Here is a 19055-nt window from a genome sequence, read left to right as displayed (position 1 = left end):
CATCTACTTAACAAGTGACAGCAATAGCTTCCCCACTGGTGTCTGGGATTTCCCTAACCTAGTCATTTAAATGGGTTACAATGCTAGGTGTAAATCTTCTCTTGTGGAGCAACCTCAGCTTCAGTTAGAGACCACAACAGACTCTCCCTCCACTACCGCATCAGTGGGTTTATCTTGTGTGTCTAGGTGGTTTTTGTTTTTTGTTTTTTCCTTTTAATTTTTTGATACAAGTTCTCATTTTTATTTCTGGCTGGCTTTTAATTAGCCTATTATTAAGTGTCAGATTTTCTCCTGTCTTTTCTATACATTGTTAGTATACATCTCCTTGGCCCTGCCTCCTTACCCAGTTCTCCATATTCTTCCTTTCATTTTGATATCTCAAGCATTCTGCTGCCCCAGCTCCCCTCACCACCCCCTTTAGAATTCTTTGATCTATTCTACGAGCTCCTTTCTCTTTCCTAGGCTCTGCACATGCCTACATAAACACCCCCTTAGGAAAGTGCAAGCCACTACTGAATGTGAGAGAGAGCACAGCTCTTGCCTTAGCCTGAGCCACTCTACTTATTTTTCATTTTTCTTTATGGCCTAATAAAGTCCATTGTGTATATGGCATGTTTGTATTATCTTTTCTTCATCTAATGAACATGTAGGCTGATTTCATTTCCTTGCTCTTGTGAATAGAGCAGCCATGAACATGGATGTGCAGTTGTCTGTGGTATATATAGAATTCTTTGGGTAAATTCCTAGGTGTAGTATAGCTGTGTCATTTTGGGAAACTTTACTGGTTTCCATAGTAACTGGACCAGTTTACATGCCCACTACAATGAATGAAGTTTTTCCTTTCCTTCATATCCTTACCAGCACTGTTGCTTTTGTTTTCTCTTTGTTTTTGAAAAAGGATTTATTTTTATTTTATGTATATGAGGCTGTTTTTTTGACATATACTTCTGTGTATCATATGCATGCCAGGTACCCACAGAGGTCAGAAGAGGGGTGTCAGATCCTCTGGAACTGGAGTTATGGACAGTTCGAGCCATCATATGGGTGATGGGAATTGAGCCCATGTCCTCTGCAAAAACAAGAATTCTTAAATTAATTTTTATTTACATGAGTACATTATAGCTGTCTTCAGACACACCAGAAGAGGGCATCAGATCTCATTACAGATGGTTGTGAGCCACCATGTGGTTGTTGGGAATTGAACTCAGGACTGCTCTGGAAGAGCAGCCAATGCTCTTAACCACCGAGCCATCTCTCCAGCCCCACAAGTGTTCTTAACTGCAGAGCATCTTATGTTTTCTTGACAATAGCCATTCTAACTGGGATGAGATAAAACTTCAAAGTACTTTTAATTTGTATTTCCTTGGTGACCAAGGATGTTGAGCACTATTAAAAAGTATTTATTGGACATTTTTGGTTGGATTGTTTCTTTCCTTATAGTTTAGGTTTTGATTCTAGTTTATTAATTAAAGCACTTTCTATACTCAAGATATTAGTCCTCTGTCAGATATATAGCTGGCAGTGGTTTTCTTTCGTACTGTAAGCTGTCTCTTTACTCAAGATTTCTATATTTCCTTTGTAATGCAGAAGGGTTTTTTTTTTTTTAATTTCATGAGGATCCCTCTTGAGTTGATTTTTGTGCAGGGTGAGATATAATGTTTTACTTTCTTGAGACGTGGACATTCCTAACACCATTCGTAGAAGAAAGATGTCTTTGATGTTTGTTTCTGACATCTTCATCAAAAGCAATATGACGGTAGCTGTGTGAGCTGAGTCCCACTCCATATTTTCCTATTCTTGCTACTTGTTTTCCCACCAGTTCCTTCTGTTTCTGTGACTCTAGTAAATGTTAGTAATTATGCGTGATGATACCTTTAGCATTATTCTTTTAGCTCAGGATTGCATTAGCTATCTGGGGTCCTTTATATGTGCTTCTATATGCATTTTAAAGTTTTCTATTTCTGTGAGGGATTATAGGATTTTGATGGGGAATACATGAATCTATAGATTGCTTTTGATAGGATGGTCATTTTCACAATATAATTCTTTTTATCTGTGAGCATGGAAGATCTTTCCATCCTAGTGCCTTCCTCACCTTCCTTCTTCAGTATTTTAAAATTTGTATTGAAAAGATTCCATGGTCTGGCAAGATAGCTCAGTGGATGAAGGCTCTTGTTACCAAGCCTAATGACTTGAGTTTGATCCTTGGGATACCTCATGGTGGAAAGTTAGCTTCTGATCTTCACATGTACACCATGGTTCACATACGCTAAACATGCAATAAAAATCAATTTTAAAAGACCTACCCTTTTCTTGGTTAGAATTATTTTCTCTCTCTCTCTCTCTCTCTCTCTCTCTCTCTCTCTCTCCTTCCTCCCTCCCTCCCCTCCCTCTTTTTGTGTGTGTGTGTGTCTGTCTGTCTGTCTGCCTGTCTCTGCCTGTCTGTCTTTTGAGGCAATTGTGAATGTGGTTGTTTTTCTCTTATTCTCAGTGTATTTGTCATTAGTATATAGGAAATCTACTGATTTCTGAGTGTTAAATTTGAGTCTTTGCATATTCCTCAGCTCCTAGTATAACCTTTTCTCCTAAGGTCGTGTCTGTTTTCTTGTGGTAAAGTGTGTTTCTTAGAACAAAGAGGTGGTTTCTACTTTGCTTCCAGTCTACTTGTCTATATCTTTGCTTGGGAAATTGAAACTTACTCTTCAGATCTTTTATTGATTGCTATGTACTAGTTTCTGTCATTTTGTTGATTCTTGTTCAGTTTTACTTATTTTTCCTTTCCTGGTTAACTATTACTCTGGTGTGATTTATTGTTTCCTGTAAACTGTGGATGGATTTTTTTCTTTTTAGTTTAGAACTCTCTAAACTATACTTTAAAGTACCTTCTATAGAGAGCTGCTCAGTGGTTATCAACTCTGTGAACCTGTTGTAACCATGGGATTTCTACTTCTCCTCCTCCTGTGACAGGGCAGCTCAGCCAGCTGTGGCTGTATTTGTGGGTTAGCAGTTGGGTTTCAGAACTTGAAACACATCTTTATGGAAACTTCGACTTCTTAAGGTTTCAGTTGACAAATCTGCTTTTGTTAGGAAAGGCCTGCTTTTATTTGTAACTTGATGTTTCTCTCTGCTGTTATCAGTATGCACTCTTGGCTCTGTACATTCAGTGTTTTAATTACAATTTAAGGGATGTTCTTCTCCTCTTATTGTTCAGTGTCCTGAAGCAAACATTCCTCCTTTATATAGATAGGCATCTTTCCTAACTCTAGGACATTTTCTGTTATAATTCTTTTGAAATGTTGTCTGTGTCTTTAAAATAAAAAAATGTTTTCCTCATGTTTGTGACTTTTAGACTTGGTCTTTTCATAACGTCACATGTATTTTGGAATTCTCTGCCTTAATTTTGCCTTTGCTGGGTTGTTCCAGTTCCTTCATTTTGTCTTCAAATTTTTTTCTGTCCTTTGTCCATTCTGTTGGTGAGACTTTGTTTGCACAGAACTTTTAATGTGACGTAGTGTTTCAATTCTGGAGTCCGTGCTGACTTCTGAGTCACCTTGTTGGATGCTTCCCTCAGCCCACATCACCATCGCGCTTACTCAGCTGTCTGTTGTGCATCTGTAGTAAGTTTCTCTGTGGAAGCATTTTAATGGTAATAATTCTCAAAACAGCATTAATATAAGTTATAAAATGTGGCTTATTATGAGACGTTATATTGAATTTTCTAAGAGTAAAGTTTCATGAAACAAATAATATCACCATTCAGAGTAATAAAATTAAAACAAATCTTTGTTCCTTCTGCTTCAGGGCCTACTGTATTTTTCTTTCAAGGTATTTATAAAATATTTGGAAATGAAAGGCTTTCTCTGAGTTGATGAATAGTTAATGAGTTGATTAAGTGAAAGTGTTTTTATCTACTATTGTGTGAAATGAAAAATTTATTAATATATTTGTGACAAAAGAAAGGGTATTCTTTTTTCTTTTTTTATTTGCTAGGCATTTTTATTACCAATTTGTGAAGCAGCAGCTATGAGAAAAGTGGTAAAAGTGTATCAAGAGTGGATTCAACAAGAGGGAAAACCTTTGTTTATGCAAGAGCCTGAAGAAACTGTGATCACTTCTTCAGATATACCCTGCAGTGAAAATGTCACAGACCATGATATTTCAATAGAAGATGGAGAGAAGAGAGAAGAGGTAAAGTTATGTGATATATATTTTTTTAAAATCTGTTTTTAAATATTTTTATTTCAGTTTGTGTTTGTGTGTGGGGGTATGTGAAAGAAAGAGAAAGAGACTGTGCGCATTTGCAAGAGAGAGAATGTACGTGTGGCATTGTTGATATATATGTTCTAGTGCAAGTTCAGTAGATCATTTTTCAAAAGTATAATAGTGTGTTAATATGAATATGTTTAAAAAGTTAGATACCTCTCAGTACGTTTTGCACTTTATATCACAGTATTTACCTCAGAACTCTTTTGTAAAACTCTGTGATGATACAGTTTTATTTTATTTTTATTTCACAGTTTACAAGCACACAACAATATTGAGGTTATGTTGTATAGATTGGAGTATTGTAAGTTTTTCTCATCAGTGACTTTTTTAACCAGTAAATTTTATACAGCTACTTTGTGTATCCGTTTTAAAAAAGGTCTCAAGTTTAAGGAAGGTGCCTCACACTTTTAATCCCAATACTCGGAAGGCAGATCTCTGTGCCAGTCTTGTCTACATAGCACGTTCCAGGCTAGCCAATTCTGCATAGTCTCAAAAACAGTCGGAATCATTTATTAATAACAAAACATAAAAATTATTTTCAAACAGTTTTTGATATATATATAAAATTTTATTATTTAGTAAAGACAAAAGCACTAATGAAATGGATATAAAAACTGATTTTTACATAAAGAAATTACTTTGATGGGTATCTGATCCTGGAGGACATGAGCATGTTCAGAGTTTTTGTGTTAATGATATTTTTCTTTTATACTCATCAGTGCTAATTGGGCCACTTTAGATGAATATGTAGTGTAAACTGTTGGAAGTATCTTTAAGATCATTTAAAAAATTGTTGGAAATTCTGTCTTAATGTCAAACTAAAACTCATTTTTCAAAAATGCTTCTCATGTCAGCAGCTTAATAATAATTTTTAAAAACTCAAACATTCTGACATTCCAATCCAAAGAAATACTAATTTGATACTTGCATTCTGGGGAAAGGCAATATCAAAATGCTGTCTTTTTGTGTTCTATAACTATTATATTTTGTAAGAGCAGGAATCTTTCCCTTTTGAGTAAAAGCAGCACAATTTATAAATGCTGTAGTCCTGGATCTGGTCGGCATTCATTGATGAAGACATGCTAAGTACAGATTGTGTATATTGTGTATTCAGCCAGGACTAGTCCAGTCATAAATGCAGCACAGGCCAGAGTGCCAGAAACAGCTCGGATTCATTATGCATTTGATTGTAATTTTCTGTTGTGAATTCAGAAACTTTTCAGTGTTCTTAAATTGTTCACTTATTCCACATTTATTTATGTAACTTATGCTCAAGAAATCAAACATTCTGACATTCCAATCCAAACAAATACTATTTTTATACTTGCATGCTGGGAAGATTATTTTCCAGACTTTGGAAAAATCTGAAAATAGCATGAATAGTTAAATATTTTAGACTGATTGTACAAGAGCAACTAGAGAGTAGAGTAGAAGTCAATCTGGGTCAAGCAGACTATTAGCAAAGTCCAGCATGAGATGGGGTCTACTCATGAGATAGGATAGTGGCAGTTGCAAGTGACTATGAGAGAGCACATGCAGATGTTAGTCTCTCTGTTTGTAAAGCCCTATGCATCTTGATGATCAGTTGGCAGAGAGAGGTGGGAAAGGGGAGACGTCCTGAATTGCTTTCTTTTACAACTGTAATCACCATTCATGGAAAGATGGAAACTGAGAAGTGCAGCTTTGTTGATGGTGACTGATGCGGCTGGGAGAGGAAGAAAAGGGGAGTTTGTGGATAAGAATCTTCTATTTACAGTTTATATATCATTTAGGAGAACTTCAGAAGACATATTGTCATAGAGATAGCCCAAGAGAAAGGCTGGGCTAGAGCATAGAGTGTTGCATTGCCTCCTCACAGAGCTCAGTTCCTGGTCCAGTTTCTAGTTATGATAGCGTATTGGACAAGATTACCTTTATGTTGTAAATATAACTCTGTATAACTGTAAAAAGGCAGCTCTTTGTAAATATTGGTGACAAAGGGGGAATGTCACTGTTTGCATAGTATATGGAAGGCCCTGAGTTGGATCCCTAGAATCAATCACAGGAGCAGCAGGAACAGGCATAATGGCTCACACCTATAAGTCTAGCCCTTGGGAGACCGAAGCAGAGAGATTGTTGATAGTTCAAGGCCAGATTGGGCTATAGAATGAGACCCCGTCAGGGAGGGAAGGAGAAAAGGGAAGATATTAATGAATGTTCAGAAGCAGCAGCTGCTGGGGGATGGCTCAGTGGAACAAGTATCCATACAACCACTTATACCCATGGGTATAAGTACCTGTACACACCCGTGCACACACATGCATGCAACATGCATACACAGCCTGCAACACAACAAAACAGGCTTTTACATGAGGTAATTTGTAGTCTGTAATATCTAACAATATCAAAAATCAGTCAGAAAGCTTCAGTAATAATTGTTTGAAGCAGTGTTTTTGTTATTTTTAAATTACAGTTATAAGAATTTTACTGTTAAGAATCTGTTTTCAGGTTACATAAATTCTGACATTTAATATAGAACAGAACTCATCTCGTACAAACCTGTGAATGGTATAAAATGATTGTAGGATATATGAGAATATACATAGAAAATGACTCTATATATGAATTGATTTTTAAATGACTAGTCATAATTTTTCACTTTGCTTTTGTTAGTTAAGAATTTTTACAGTGAATATATATTACTACTGTAATCAGTTAAAATCTTTATCTCTTGGCTTATTTTTTTAAGGTTTATTCTTATTTTTAGTTGTATGTAGATTTTGTGTCTGTAGGTAGGCATGTGCACATGAGTGTTAGTTCTCTCAGAGGCATCAGAGTCCTGTGGAGCTGGACTTACAGACGGTTGTAAGCCAGCCAATGTGGGTACTAGGGACTGAACTCAGGTCCTTTGGAAGAGCAGCAAATGCTCTTAACCACCAAGTCTCTTTGCAGGCCCCTAAAATAATCTTCTGAGGAAAAGAAATAGTTTAGTAGTATGGTCTCATAATTTCATAGATTCTTTATGTTTACTGGCTCATTGCAGCATTCTCATTGATGAAATACTAAAAACTTGATATTTTGCTTCAGGAAAATGGGACCAATATTTCTGAACATGTTCGAAATTCTAGCTGGACAAAGAATGGTTCCTACCAGGAAGCTTTTCATGTCTCTGAAGAAGCCACAGAACAAAATATTCAAGCTGGTACTCAGGCTGTTTTACAGGTCGGTGGCTTTATACTTACTTGTGTGTGTTTGTGTGTGTGTATTATGTGTGTATGTGTGTGTGTATTGTGTGTGCGTGGGGGATGTGTATTGTGTGTGTGTGTGTGTGCGTGGGTGTGTGTGTGTGTGGGGGTGTGTGTGGTTGTGGGTGTGTGTGTGTGGTGTGTGTGTGTGTGTGTGTGTGTGGTGGTGTGTGTGTGTGTGTGGGTGTGTGTGTGTGTGTGTGTGTGTGTGTGTGTGTGTGTGTGTGGGGGGTGTGTGTGTGTGTGGTGTATGTGTATGCGTGGGGTGTGTATTGTGTGTGTGGGTGTGTGTGCGTGGGGTGTGAATTTTGTGTGCGTGGGGTATGTGTATTATGTGTGTGTGTGTGTGTATGCGTGGGTGTGTGTATTGTGTGTGTGTGGGTGTGTATACTACTCACATCTATAAGTATCACCATACCACATTTGTTTTTCATAAAATAAATTTTATGAAATTGCAATGATATTGCAGTTATTTTTTTTTTTTCTTTTTTTTTTTTTTTTAACTTGAGTATTTCTTATATACATTTGAGTGTTATTCCCTTTCCGGTTTCTGGGCAAACATCCCCTAACCCCTCCCCTCCCCTTCTTAATGGGTGTTCCCTCCCCATCCTCCCCCATTGCCGCCCTCCCCCAACAATCTAGTTCACTGGGGGTTCAGTCTTAGCAGGACCCAGGGCTTCCCCTTCCACTGGTGCTCTTACTAGGATATTCATTGCTACCTATGAGGTCAGAGTCCAGGGTCAGTCCATGTATAGTCTTTAGGTAGTGGCTTAGTCCCTGAAGCTCTGGTTGCTTGGCATTGTTGTACATATGGGGTCTCGAGCCCTTCAAGCTCTTCCAGTTCTTTCTCTGATTCCTTCAACAGGGGGTCCTATTCTCAGTTCAGTGGTTTGCTGCTGGCATTCGCCTCTGTATTTGCTGTATTCTGGCTGTGTCTCTCAGGAGCGATCTACATCCGGCTCCTGTCGTCCTGCACTTCTTTGCTTCATCCATCTTGTCTAATTGGGTGGCTGTATATGTATGGGCCACATGTGGGGCAGGCTCTGAATGGGTGTTCCTTCTGTGTCTGTTTTAATCTTTGCCTCTCTCTTCCCTGCCAAGGGTATTCTTGTTCCCCTTTTAAAGAAGGAGTGAAGCATTCACATTTTGATCATCCATCTTGAGTTTCATTTGTTCTAGGCATCTAGGGTAATTCAAGCATTTGGGCTAATAGCCACTTATCAATGAGTGCATACCATGTATGTCTTTCTGTGATTGGGTTACCTCACTCAGGATGATATTTTCCAGTTCCAACCATTTGCCTCATTTAATTTCATAAAGTCATTGTTTTTGATAGCTGAGTAATATTCCATTGTGTAGATGTACCACATTTTCTGTATCCATTCCTCTGTTGAAGGGCATCTGGGTTCTTTCCAGCTTCTGGCTATTATAAATAAGGCTGCGATGAACATAGTGGAGCACGTGTCTCTTTTATATGTTGGGGCATCTTTTGGGTATATGCCCAAGAGAGGTATAGCTGGATCCTCAGGCAGTTCAATGTCCAATTTTCTGAGGATCCTCCAGACTGATTTCCAGAATGATTGTACCAGTCTGCAATCCCACCAACAATGGAGGAGTGTTCCTCTTTCTCCGCATCCTCGCCAGCATCTGCTGTCACCTGAGTTTTTGATCTTAGCCAGTCTCACTGGTGTGAGGTGAAATCTCAGGGTTCCTTTGATTTGCATTTCCCTTATGACTAAAGATGTTGAACATTTCTTTAGGTGTTTCTTAACCATTCGGCATTCCTCAGCTGTGAATTTTTGTTTAGCTCTGAACCCCATTTTTTAATAGGGTTATTTGTCTCCCCGGTCTAACTTCTTGAGTTCTTTGTATATTTTGGATATAAGGCCTCTATCTGTTGTAGGATTGGTAAAGATCTTTTTCCCAATCTGTTGGTTGTCGATTTTTGTCCTAACCACAGTGTCCTTTGCCTTACAGAAGCTTTGCAGTTTTATGAGATCCCATTTGTCGATTCTTGATCTTAGAGCATACACATAAGCTATTGGTGTTTTGTTCAGGAAATTTTTTTCCAGTGCCCATGTGTTCCAGATGCTTCCCTAGTTTTTCTTCTATTAGTTTGAGTGTATCTGGTTTGGTGTGGAGGTCCTTGATCCACTTGCACTTAAGCTTTGTACAGGGTGATAAGCATGGATCGATCTGCATTCTTCTACATGTTGACCTCCAGTTGAACCAGCACCATTTGCTGAAAATGCTATCTTTTTTCCATTGGATGGTTTTGGCTCCTTTGTCAAAAATCAAGTGCCCATAGGTGTGTGGGTTCATTTCTGGGTCTTCAAGTCTGTTCCATTGGTCTATCTGTCTGTCTCTGTACCAATACCATACAGTTTTTATCACTATTGCTCTGTAATACTGCTTGAGTTCAGGGATAGTGATTCCCCCTGAAGTCCTTTTATTATTGAGAATAGTTTTAGCTATCCTGGGTTTTTTGTTATTCCAGATGAATTTGCAAATTGTTCTGTCTAACTCTTTGAAGAATTGGATTGGTATTTTGATGGGGATTGCATTGAATCTGTAGATCGCTTTTGGTAAAATGGCCATTTTTACTATATTAATCCGATATTGCAGTTATCTTACACATGAGAAAAGATGCTCAAATTTATGCATAATAAATTCATATATAGATATCACATATCTATTGTTGCAGTTATACCATATTTGTTTTCATAAAATACATACTGAAACATTGCAGTTAGTTCAAATGAGAAAAGATATTCAGACTCAAGACTGGTAAAGGAAAAATAAATTGAATTAGGAAAATATAATTGATTTTGTTTTTACGTTTAGTCTGTATAGGGAGGCGGGTATGTGCTTGTCATGTAGAGTAGAAGACAACTTGTTGGCGTGTGTCCTCTCTGACTTGAGTCATCAGGCTTGGTGTCAGGGCCTTTCCTGTCTAAACCATGGCACTGGCCTCAAGTGTTTTAAAAACATTTTATATCCCTTTTAGCCAACTGAAGAATTACAGTCTGATAACTCATGTAAGGGGGGGAGGTGTACAGAAGGAATCACAACTGAAGAATTACAGTCTGATAACTCATGTAAGGGGGGTGTACAGAAGGAATCACAACTGAAGAATTACAGTCTGATAACTCATGTAAGGGGGGGTGTACAGAAGGAATCACAACTGAAGAATTACAGTCTGATAACTCATGTAAGGGGGGTGTACAGAAGGAATCACAACCGCTTCCTCAGTCTCCATCTGTGTCCAACTGAACTGCTGCTGTGTGCTGCAGTGTGCCGTGCTACCACTCTATTCCTGCCTGTCCTTTGCAGGAGTTTCTTCCTTTTCCTTCCCTGTCCTTCTCTGCTTTTCTGTTTTGGTGCTTGAGACAGAATCCCAGGGCTCAGACATGCTACTTCATCATCCTGCCATTGAGCTGTGCTCTTTTCCATTCTGTTTCCTTGTCAGCGTTACTTTTAACCTCTAGCTTGTTAAATCAAAAATTAAGTCTTTTTGGTTGGTTTGGTTGGTTTGGTTTTTGGAGACAGAGTATCTGTATGTAGACTGGGATTCTTTGTATCATTTCATGGCTTCTCTGTTTTCTAATTTCCCAAGTATATTGTTTCTAGTCTTTGATGGATATTATGAATTCCTTGACTCTCTTGAGAATCTATAGACTTTCCAACAGCTTACAACAGTACTCAGAGCTTTCACATTAAACCTTCACAGCAAACTCCTACTCTGTTTCTTCTCTTACCCCCTAATATGTTCTCATTGCTGGGCAGTAGGGTCCTGTGCACAGAAGTCGGATCATATGCTTCTCTGTCGAACACCTTCCTGTGGCTTTAATGGTCATTCTGCTGAGGTCTGTGGGCTTTGCACCTTTGCTCTTGAAAATGCTTCACTCTGGCCCACAGGCCATTGCAAGAACATGGATATTAGTTAAGCCATTTAGCATCTCTTAATTCTCTTAAAAAGTTTGGATTTGTTATATATATTCATCCCCCTTTCCTATTCTTTTTAAAAAACTGTTCTTTATGGTGAGAATGATCTATAAAAGGTAAAGGAGCACCTGTTCTCTTTCTTTTGATGATGGGAAAAATTCTGTTCTTCATGCCTTGGCTCTTTTTGATTTTCTGTTCTTCTTTTAAATAAAATCTCCTATTGCTTTTCCTCTGACTCGCTTCATTCTATACTTGTTATTATTTCTCAAACATACAAGACAAGCCCTTACCTTATAACCTTTGAACTTGCTTTTACTTGTCTTAATATTTTTCTCAGACTGCTACATAACTCAGTTTTTATTTCCCCTCCTTTTGTGCTGATTGGACTCCCAGGACATTGAGGCAACAGGAAACACCTTTGTTTTTATCTTTTAAAAAGTGGGTTATAGTGAGAATGGCTAAGATCAAAAACTCAGGTGACAGCAGATGCTGGCGAGGATGCGGAGAAAGAGGAACACTCCTCCATTGTTGGTGGGATTGCAGACTGGTACAACCATTCTGGAAATCAGTCTGGAGGATCCTCAGAAAATTGGACATTGAACTGCCTGAGGATCCAGCTATACCTCTCTTGGGCATATACCCAAAAGATGCCCCAACATATAAAAGAGACACGTGCTCCACTATGTTCATCGCAGCCTTATTTATAATAGCCAGAAGCTGGAAAGAACCCAGATGCCCTTCAACAGAGGAATGGATACAGAAAATGTGGTACATCTACACAATGGAATATTACTCAGCTATCAAAAACAACGACTTTATGAAATTTGTAGGCAAATGGTTGGAACTGGAAAATATCATCCTGAGTGAGCTAACCCAATCACAGAAAAACACACATGGTATGCACTCATTGATAAGTGGCTATTAGCCTAAGTGCTTGAATTACCCTAGATGCCTAGAACAAATGAAACTCAAGATGGATGATCAAAATGTGAATGCTTCACTCCTTCTTTAAAAGGGGAACAAGAATACCCTTGGCAGGGAAGAGAGAGGCAAAGATTAAAACAGAGACTGAAGGAACTCCCATTCAGAGCCTGCCCCACATGTGGCCCATACATATACAGCCACCCAATTAGACAAGATGGATGAAGCAAAGAAGTGCAGGACGACAGGAGCGGGATGTAGATCGCTCCTGAGAGACACAGCCAGAATACAGCAAATACAGAGGCGAATGCCAGCAGCAAACCACTGAACTGAGAATAGGACCCCGTTGAAGGAATCAGAGAAAGAACTGAAGAGCTTGAAGGGCTCGAGACCCCATATGTACAACAATGCCAAGCAACCAGAGCTTCAGGGACTAAGCCACTACCTAAAGACTATACATGGACTGACCCTGGACTCTGACCTCATAGGTAGCAATGAATATCCTAGTAAGAGCACCAGTGGAAGGGGAAGCCCTGGGTCCTGCTAAGACTGAACCCCAGTGAACTAGACTGTTGGGGGAGGGCGGCAATGGGGGGAGGATGGGAGGGAACACCATAAGGAAGGGGAGGGGAGGAGATGTTTGCCGGAAACCGGAAAGGGAATAACACTCGAAATGTATATAAGAAATACTCAAGTTAATAAAAAAAAAAAAAAAAAGTGGGTTATTTTGTTGTTTGAGATCATAGTACAGTTACAGCATTTCCCATTTCCCTTTCCTCCCTGCAAACCGTGCTATGCTCATCGTTGCTCTTCCAGATGCATGCCTCTTCTTTCAGGAACGAGCATACATTTATTCTTGTCATTGTTGGTGCTTCTCAAGTCCTCTTGCTGTGCATATTCATTTGTTAGACTTTTTGCAAATGCTTGTTTTTAGTTTATGGTATTTCTTGTTTTTTCTTAGTTTAACTTTTTTAAAGTAATGAATTAAATGCCAAATTCTTTTTGGCAAACAAACATAGTTTTATTTTTATTTTAATTTATTAATAGAAGTTACAGCACTAGATTTTTCTGTGTTAAGGTATCAGAGTAAACTCTACTTCAACAGTCTATGTCTTAGTTAGGGGTTTCTGTTGCTGTGGAGAGACACTGTGACCTCTGCAGCTCTTATAAAGGACAGCATTTAACTGGGGCTGGCTTAGAATTCAGAGGTTCAGTCTGCTGTCCTCATGGCAGGAAGCACCTCCTCATAATGCTGTTTCCTGTGGACCTATAGGGGCCATTTTGTTTAATCCACCACATTTCACTCCCTGACCCCCACAGGTTCATATCCATACCATAATGCAGATGCATTTAGTCCAACTTCAAAATTCCCTATATTCCATCACAGTAGCAACACTTTGAAAGTCCAAAGTTCAAAGTCTCTTCTGAGATTCATGCAATCTTTTAACTGCAATCTCCCATAAAAATCAAAAAGTAGATCATATACTTCTAACATATAATGGCCCAGGATATATTACCATTCCAAAAGGGTGGAAAAGGAACATAGTCAGAAAATACTGGACCAAAGCATGACCCAAAACCAGCTAGGCAAACTCCCAAATTCTGACTCTCTAAGTCTGCTGTCAAAGCACTCTTCAGATCTCCCACTACTTTCAGCTTTGATGACTGCAGCACATTTCCTTTTCTTTGGCTTGTTCTACTCCCTGTTAACAGCGTTCCTCAACGGGGGGGCTCCAGCATCTTCTAACATCGTGGAGTCTACAAGGGAATCCAGGTCTCACCTTCTCAGCTTCACTCGCTGGCTTCTCTGGGGCTCCACACTTGCCTGGGCTCAGGGGCACTCCTTAGTTGTGGAAGTAGCTTTCATAATCCCTTCCTTCTGTTCTTGACTCTGAAACCAGATCCACGTGGCCAAAGCTGCTATAAAGTCTACTGTTTGCTGGTGATTTTAAATTTATTCTCGATCTTCCAGTGATCAGTGTTTATTGCTTTCTCTGTCTCTCTCTGTCTCTCTTTGTTTCTATCTCTGACTCTGTCTCTGTGTGTGTGTGTGTGTGTGTGTGTGGGAGAGAGAGAGAGAGAGAGAGAGAGAGAGAGAGAGAGAGAGAGAGATGAACATGGCAGACTATTTTTGTTTATGTACTTCATTAAATAAGAAATTTACCATTGAGTCTAATACTGTTGAGGCAGCAGCAACAGAACTGCAACAGAATCCAGCTTATGGTCTACATAGTAGATTTCAGGCCAGCCAGGGCTACAGAGTGAGATCCTGTCTCAGAGAAAAAACAAAAAAACAAAAGGAATTTACCATTGAATTTTGTTATGAATAATTAATGATTTCTCCTATTATAGGTGTTCATTATAAACTCATCAAACATATTTCTTCTTGAACCTGCAAATGAAATAAAAAATCTTCTGGATGAGCACACAGATATGTGTAAACGTATTCTTAACATATATCGATACATGGTTGTGCAAGTATCAATGGACAAAAAGACCTGGTAACAATTCTATATATCTTTTTGTTATTGTTCTCTGCATAAGTATAGTAATTTTCAAGGAATAGTGTCTATGAATAGGGTGTGTTAGAGTGCTAGAGTGCTGTTGTTACTGAATGAATACAAATCTTTTATATAGTAAAAAAATATATATATTTATATGCTTAAACTAGACTATCTCATTTTATTTCAAACATCCTTGATCAAGCTTCTGTAAGACCCCTCAGACTGTCTAAAGTATGCATAATTGCCACCTTTTTTTCCCAGTAATGAATACCTAGACAGAGAAATTAACTTTTGCTTGTGTAGGTGATTGGAGATGTTAATAGATGATTGACTGGACTTTTAAAGCCTATTTCTTTCCTTTGGCTTCAAAGCCCTTGCTGTCAGGCCCATTCTTACTTTTCTCTGTCCACTTTTGGCCTCTTAAGTCTAACCTTTACCTTGCATGCTTCCCAGCACTGCCAGCTTGCTTTTCCCTGAGCATATTCTGAATTTTGCTTTAGAATATCTGCCATCTTTCTCTGTGGTCACCACAGCTATATTATCATGCCAGTGCATGTATGGTTTAGTAAGTCAGATGCTTACAAAAGGACAAACACCTCAAGAGAATGGGCTATACTTACAATTTTTTCTCTCTCTTTTTTTTTTTTTTTTCAGAGCTGGGGACCAAACCCAGGGCCTTGCGCTTCCCAGGCAAGCGCTCTACCACTGAGCTAAATCCCCAACCCCAATTTTTTGTTTTTTAATTTGACTGTAACCATGTATTATTCTAACACAAGCTACGAGTATACCTTTGAGTAGAAGATTAAGCTTCCACCTGACTCTTTATATATTTCCTTCCTATATATTTTTCCTTATTTCCTTTTGTACTAAATGGGTACTCCTATATAATTCTTCTCAAACTCATCTCTATGCCTAAATTATTTGTATTAATGGCTGTTGAATTGGAGCCTGAAAAATAACTGAATAACTGAACCACCAAGAATAATAAAAGTTGTCTTAATTTTTATTGCTTACTTTACTTGTGTAATACATTATATACTTTATATACTTGGTAAATTAAAATTAAATTAAAAAGTAGACCTTTGAAATAGAGTAGTTTTGTAGCTTGTGTTAGAAATATACATGGTTATAATCAAACTAAAAAGAAAGTATAAGGTGTAAGTACAGCCCATTATCCTGAGGTGTTTGTCCTTTTGTAAACATCTGACTTACTAAACCACACATGCAATGGCATAATAATCTAGCTGTGCTGACCACAGAAAAAGATGGCAGATATTCTAAAGCAAAATTCAGAAGATGCTCAGGGAAAAGCAAGCTGGCAGTGCTGGGAAACACACATGTAATTGCATAATAATATAACATATGAGGAATAATTTTACTATATTTTTTAGTATTAACTATTTAACCATGGCCTTGTACATGCTGTGAAGCTCTTTGACACACAGTTAATAAATAACAGTTATAGAAATATTTAGTCCCAATCTGTGGTTTCTACCTCACCTTTGATCATTCAGTTTCTGGATGAAAAACACACAAATTTTATTATTTATAATAAGCATTAATCAACACAAGAGCTGGGCAAGTATCTACCCTCTATGCTATTACGTCTATTTCTCAGCCAATAACCCCATTATATAATGTGCCATGTTTCATCCGGGCTGCTCCTAACTCTAGTTAGCTAACCCACATGGCCATTGTTCCAAGTCTCACCTAACCCACTTTCTTTTCTCCCTTGTGGTTCTCTTCCATACTAAGCCCAGGAACACTAAACCCCGCCTATGTCTCTTCCACCCAGCTATTGGCTGTTGGCATCTTTATTCACCAATCAGAAATAACTTGGAGGCAAGGTCACATACATTACTTGGGTGTATGGGGACTCTCTGATCTCTGGGGTAACCAGGTTTTGGGGTGGGGGTGGGGCACTTAGCTTTACAGTACATAGCAAAAGACCAAACCTGAATGAATAGCTATATGTTCCTTGGGTCCTTTTAGTTTTTGTTCACTCTGCTGTTTGTTTGTTTGTTTGTTTGTTTGTTTTTCAGAAATGGTTTTGCTGTCTATTCATGTAGCCCAAGCTGGCCTGGAACTTTTTTTTTGAAGACTTATTTATTTATACAGTGTTCTGTACCACATGTATGTCTCTCTGTGTGTATATATGAATTTATGTATGCGTATGTATGTATGTATTTATGTATGTGTATATGTATGTATTCAGTGTTCTATAACACAGAGTTCTATACCACATGTATCCCTGCAAGTCGGAAGAGGGTACCAACAGGTCTCATTATAAATAGGCTTGAGTCACCATGCTGTTGCTAGAATCTCTCTTAGCTCCACCTCTCCAGGCTGTGGTTTAGAACTTAACTCTCCTACTGTAGCCTCCTGAGTGCCAGGATTACAATTGTAAGCCACACCTTACTATTTTGAGACAGGGTCTCTTTAAGTTGTCCATCCTGGCCTTGACCTCACTTTGTAGCTCAGGGGGTCCTTAAATTTATTGTTTTCCTGCCTTAGCCTCCTTAGTAGCTGGGAATTCAAGCCTAGAGCTAACCTAACCAACATCTATTATTAGATGTGTGTGTGTGTGTGTGTGTGTGTGTGTATGTGTGTGTGTGTGTTTGTGTGTGTGTGTGTGTGTACGTGTACACAGATATATATTAATTTTAGGGTGGAGGGAGTAGAGGACAGTGGACATCCTTACATGTATTTTTTTTTCTTTTGAGTTATTTTTAAAATCGGGAACACAGATGAGCAGTGGTGGCACACGTCTTTAATCCCAGCACTTAAAAGGCAGACACAGATGGATCTCTGAGTTTGAGGCCAGCCTGGTTTACAGAGTGAGTTTTGGTTTCAGGACAGCCAGGGCTGTGCAGAAAAACCCTGTACAAAAACCCTATACAAACAAAACAAAACAAACAAAAACCCAAGTAAAAAACCCCCAAATAAAAAAGAACAACAAAAGTAGGGATACTTGGTTAAAAGATATGCTTAATTTATGTTTTAGTGCTTAGGACATGTCTTTAAAGATCTATATGTGTATGAGTGTCTTGCCTCCATGTATATGACTACACTATGTGCATGCCTCGTTTCTTCGGAGACCAGAAGAGGACCTCCCTCTTAAGATCCTCGGACTTGGAGTTACAGTGGGTTATGAGCTTCTGTGTGGGTACTGGGAATTGAACCTGATTCCTCTGCAAGAGCAGTCAGTGCTCTGACCTGTGGACCATCTCTTAGACCTCTAGATTGTTTTGTAAGCATCCTTTACTAGAAGTACTTACAGAGTTCTATAGAGAAGCATGTATCGACATACTTGGGACATTTGATGCTGAGGATGCTTCTGTGATTTCACATGCATACTGATCACATTATTCATTAATAATGTGTGTCTCCTTGAGTTAATCATGAGGATATTAAGTGACTGATCTTTGTTTATACAACCTGTGGTAAATGGTAAGCAGATTTTGAATTATGGTCTTTCTCATTTTAAAAAAGGCACATATTAGTAAGGCAGCACTTGGGGAGCAGAGGCAAAATGATTGCAAATTTGAGACTCACCTGGGCTATATATAGCTATACTCTCTCAAGAAACAGAAACAGAAAGACATATGAAACTGAAGCATTCTTTTTTTTTCTTTTGGTTCTTTATTTTTCTTTCTATAAGTTTTGAATCAATGATGGTTAGAGATTATTCCATATTTTTAATTGAAAACATAAATTTTATTCTTCTGTATATGAATATTTTACCTGCATGTATGTCTGTATACCACATGCATGCCTGGTGCTGGCAGAGGCCAGAAGAAGATATTGGATCTCCTTGGACTGGAGTTACAGGCAGATGTGAGTTGCCCTGTGGATTCTGGGTATTAAATCTGGGTCCTCTGGAAGAACAGCCCATGTTCTCAACTGCTGAGTTATCTCTTCAGCCCTCATAATTCTTTTAAGTTCATTTAAAGCTGAAGTCATGGTACCCAAGGCAATCACCCACATATTTACAGTGACTTTATGAGATTTTTTCTGTATTGATTAAAGTTATTCTTTTTGTATTACAAATTATAAAGTCACCTGATACATGAGTGAGTTAAAGTTAGACTGTAATAAAGTAAGGCTTATTTATAAACTGTGCCATGTAATTATACTTTCATTTCGTACAGCTAAGCTAGAAGCCCAAGGTAAAAAGTATGAAGCGTAAGATTTT

At 38.4% G+C, this 19055-nt stretch overlaps 1 protein-coding gene across 11 annotated transcripts in view; it reads left to right on the top strand.

Annotated features, from left to right (window-relative positions):
* Positions 1-19055, top strand: part of Ralgapa1 (Ral GTPase activating protein catalytic subunit alpha 1) — a 356627-nt gene that overhangs the window by 56497 nt on the left and 281075 nt on the right. For all 11 annotated transcript variants that reach the window (XR_004388482.1, XM_032907763.1, XM_032907764.1 and 8 more), the window contains exons 11-13: positions 3991-4188; positions 7333-7467; positions 14709-14857. Coding sequence is in view for 10 of the 11 variants with exons in the window: in XM_032907763.1 (XP_032763654.1) it covers positions 3991-4188; positions 7333-7467; positions 14709-14857 (482 nt within the window). In the remaining variant the exon portion in view is untranslated. The remainder of the gene's footprint in view (positions 1-3990; positions 4189-7332; positions 7468-14708; positions 14858-19055) is intronic.

The sequence above is a fragment of the Rattus rattus genome, chromosome 7 (genome assembly GCF_011064425.1).
Source record: "Rattus rattus isolate New Zealand chromosome 7, Rrattus_CSIRO_v1, whole genome shotgun sequence".
Classification (NCBI taxonomy): Eukaryota; Metazoa; Chordata; class Mammalia; order Rodentia; family Muridae; genus Rattus; species Rattus rattus.
This window is presented reverse-complemented; position numbering and strand designations above follow the sequence as displayed.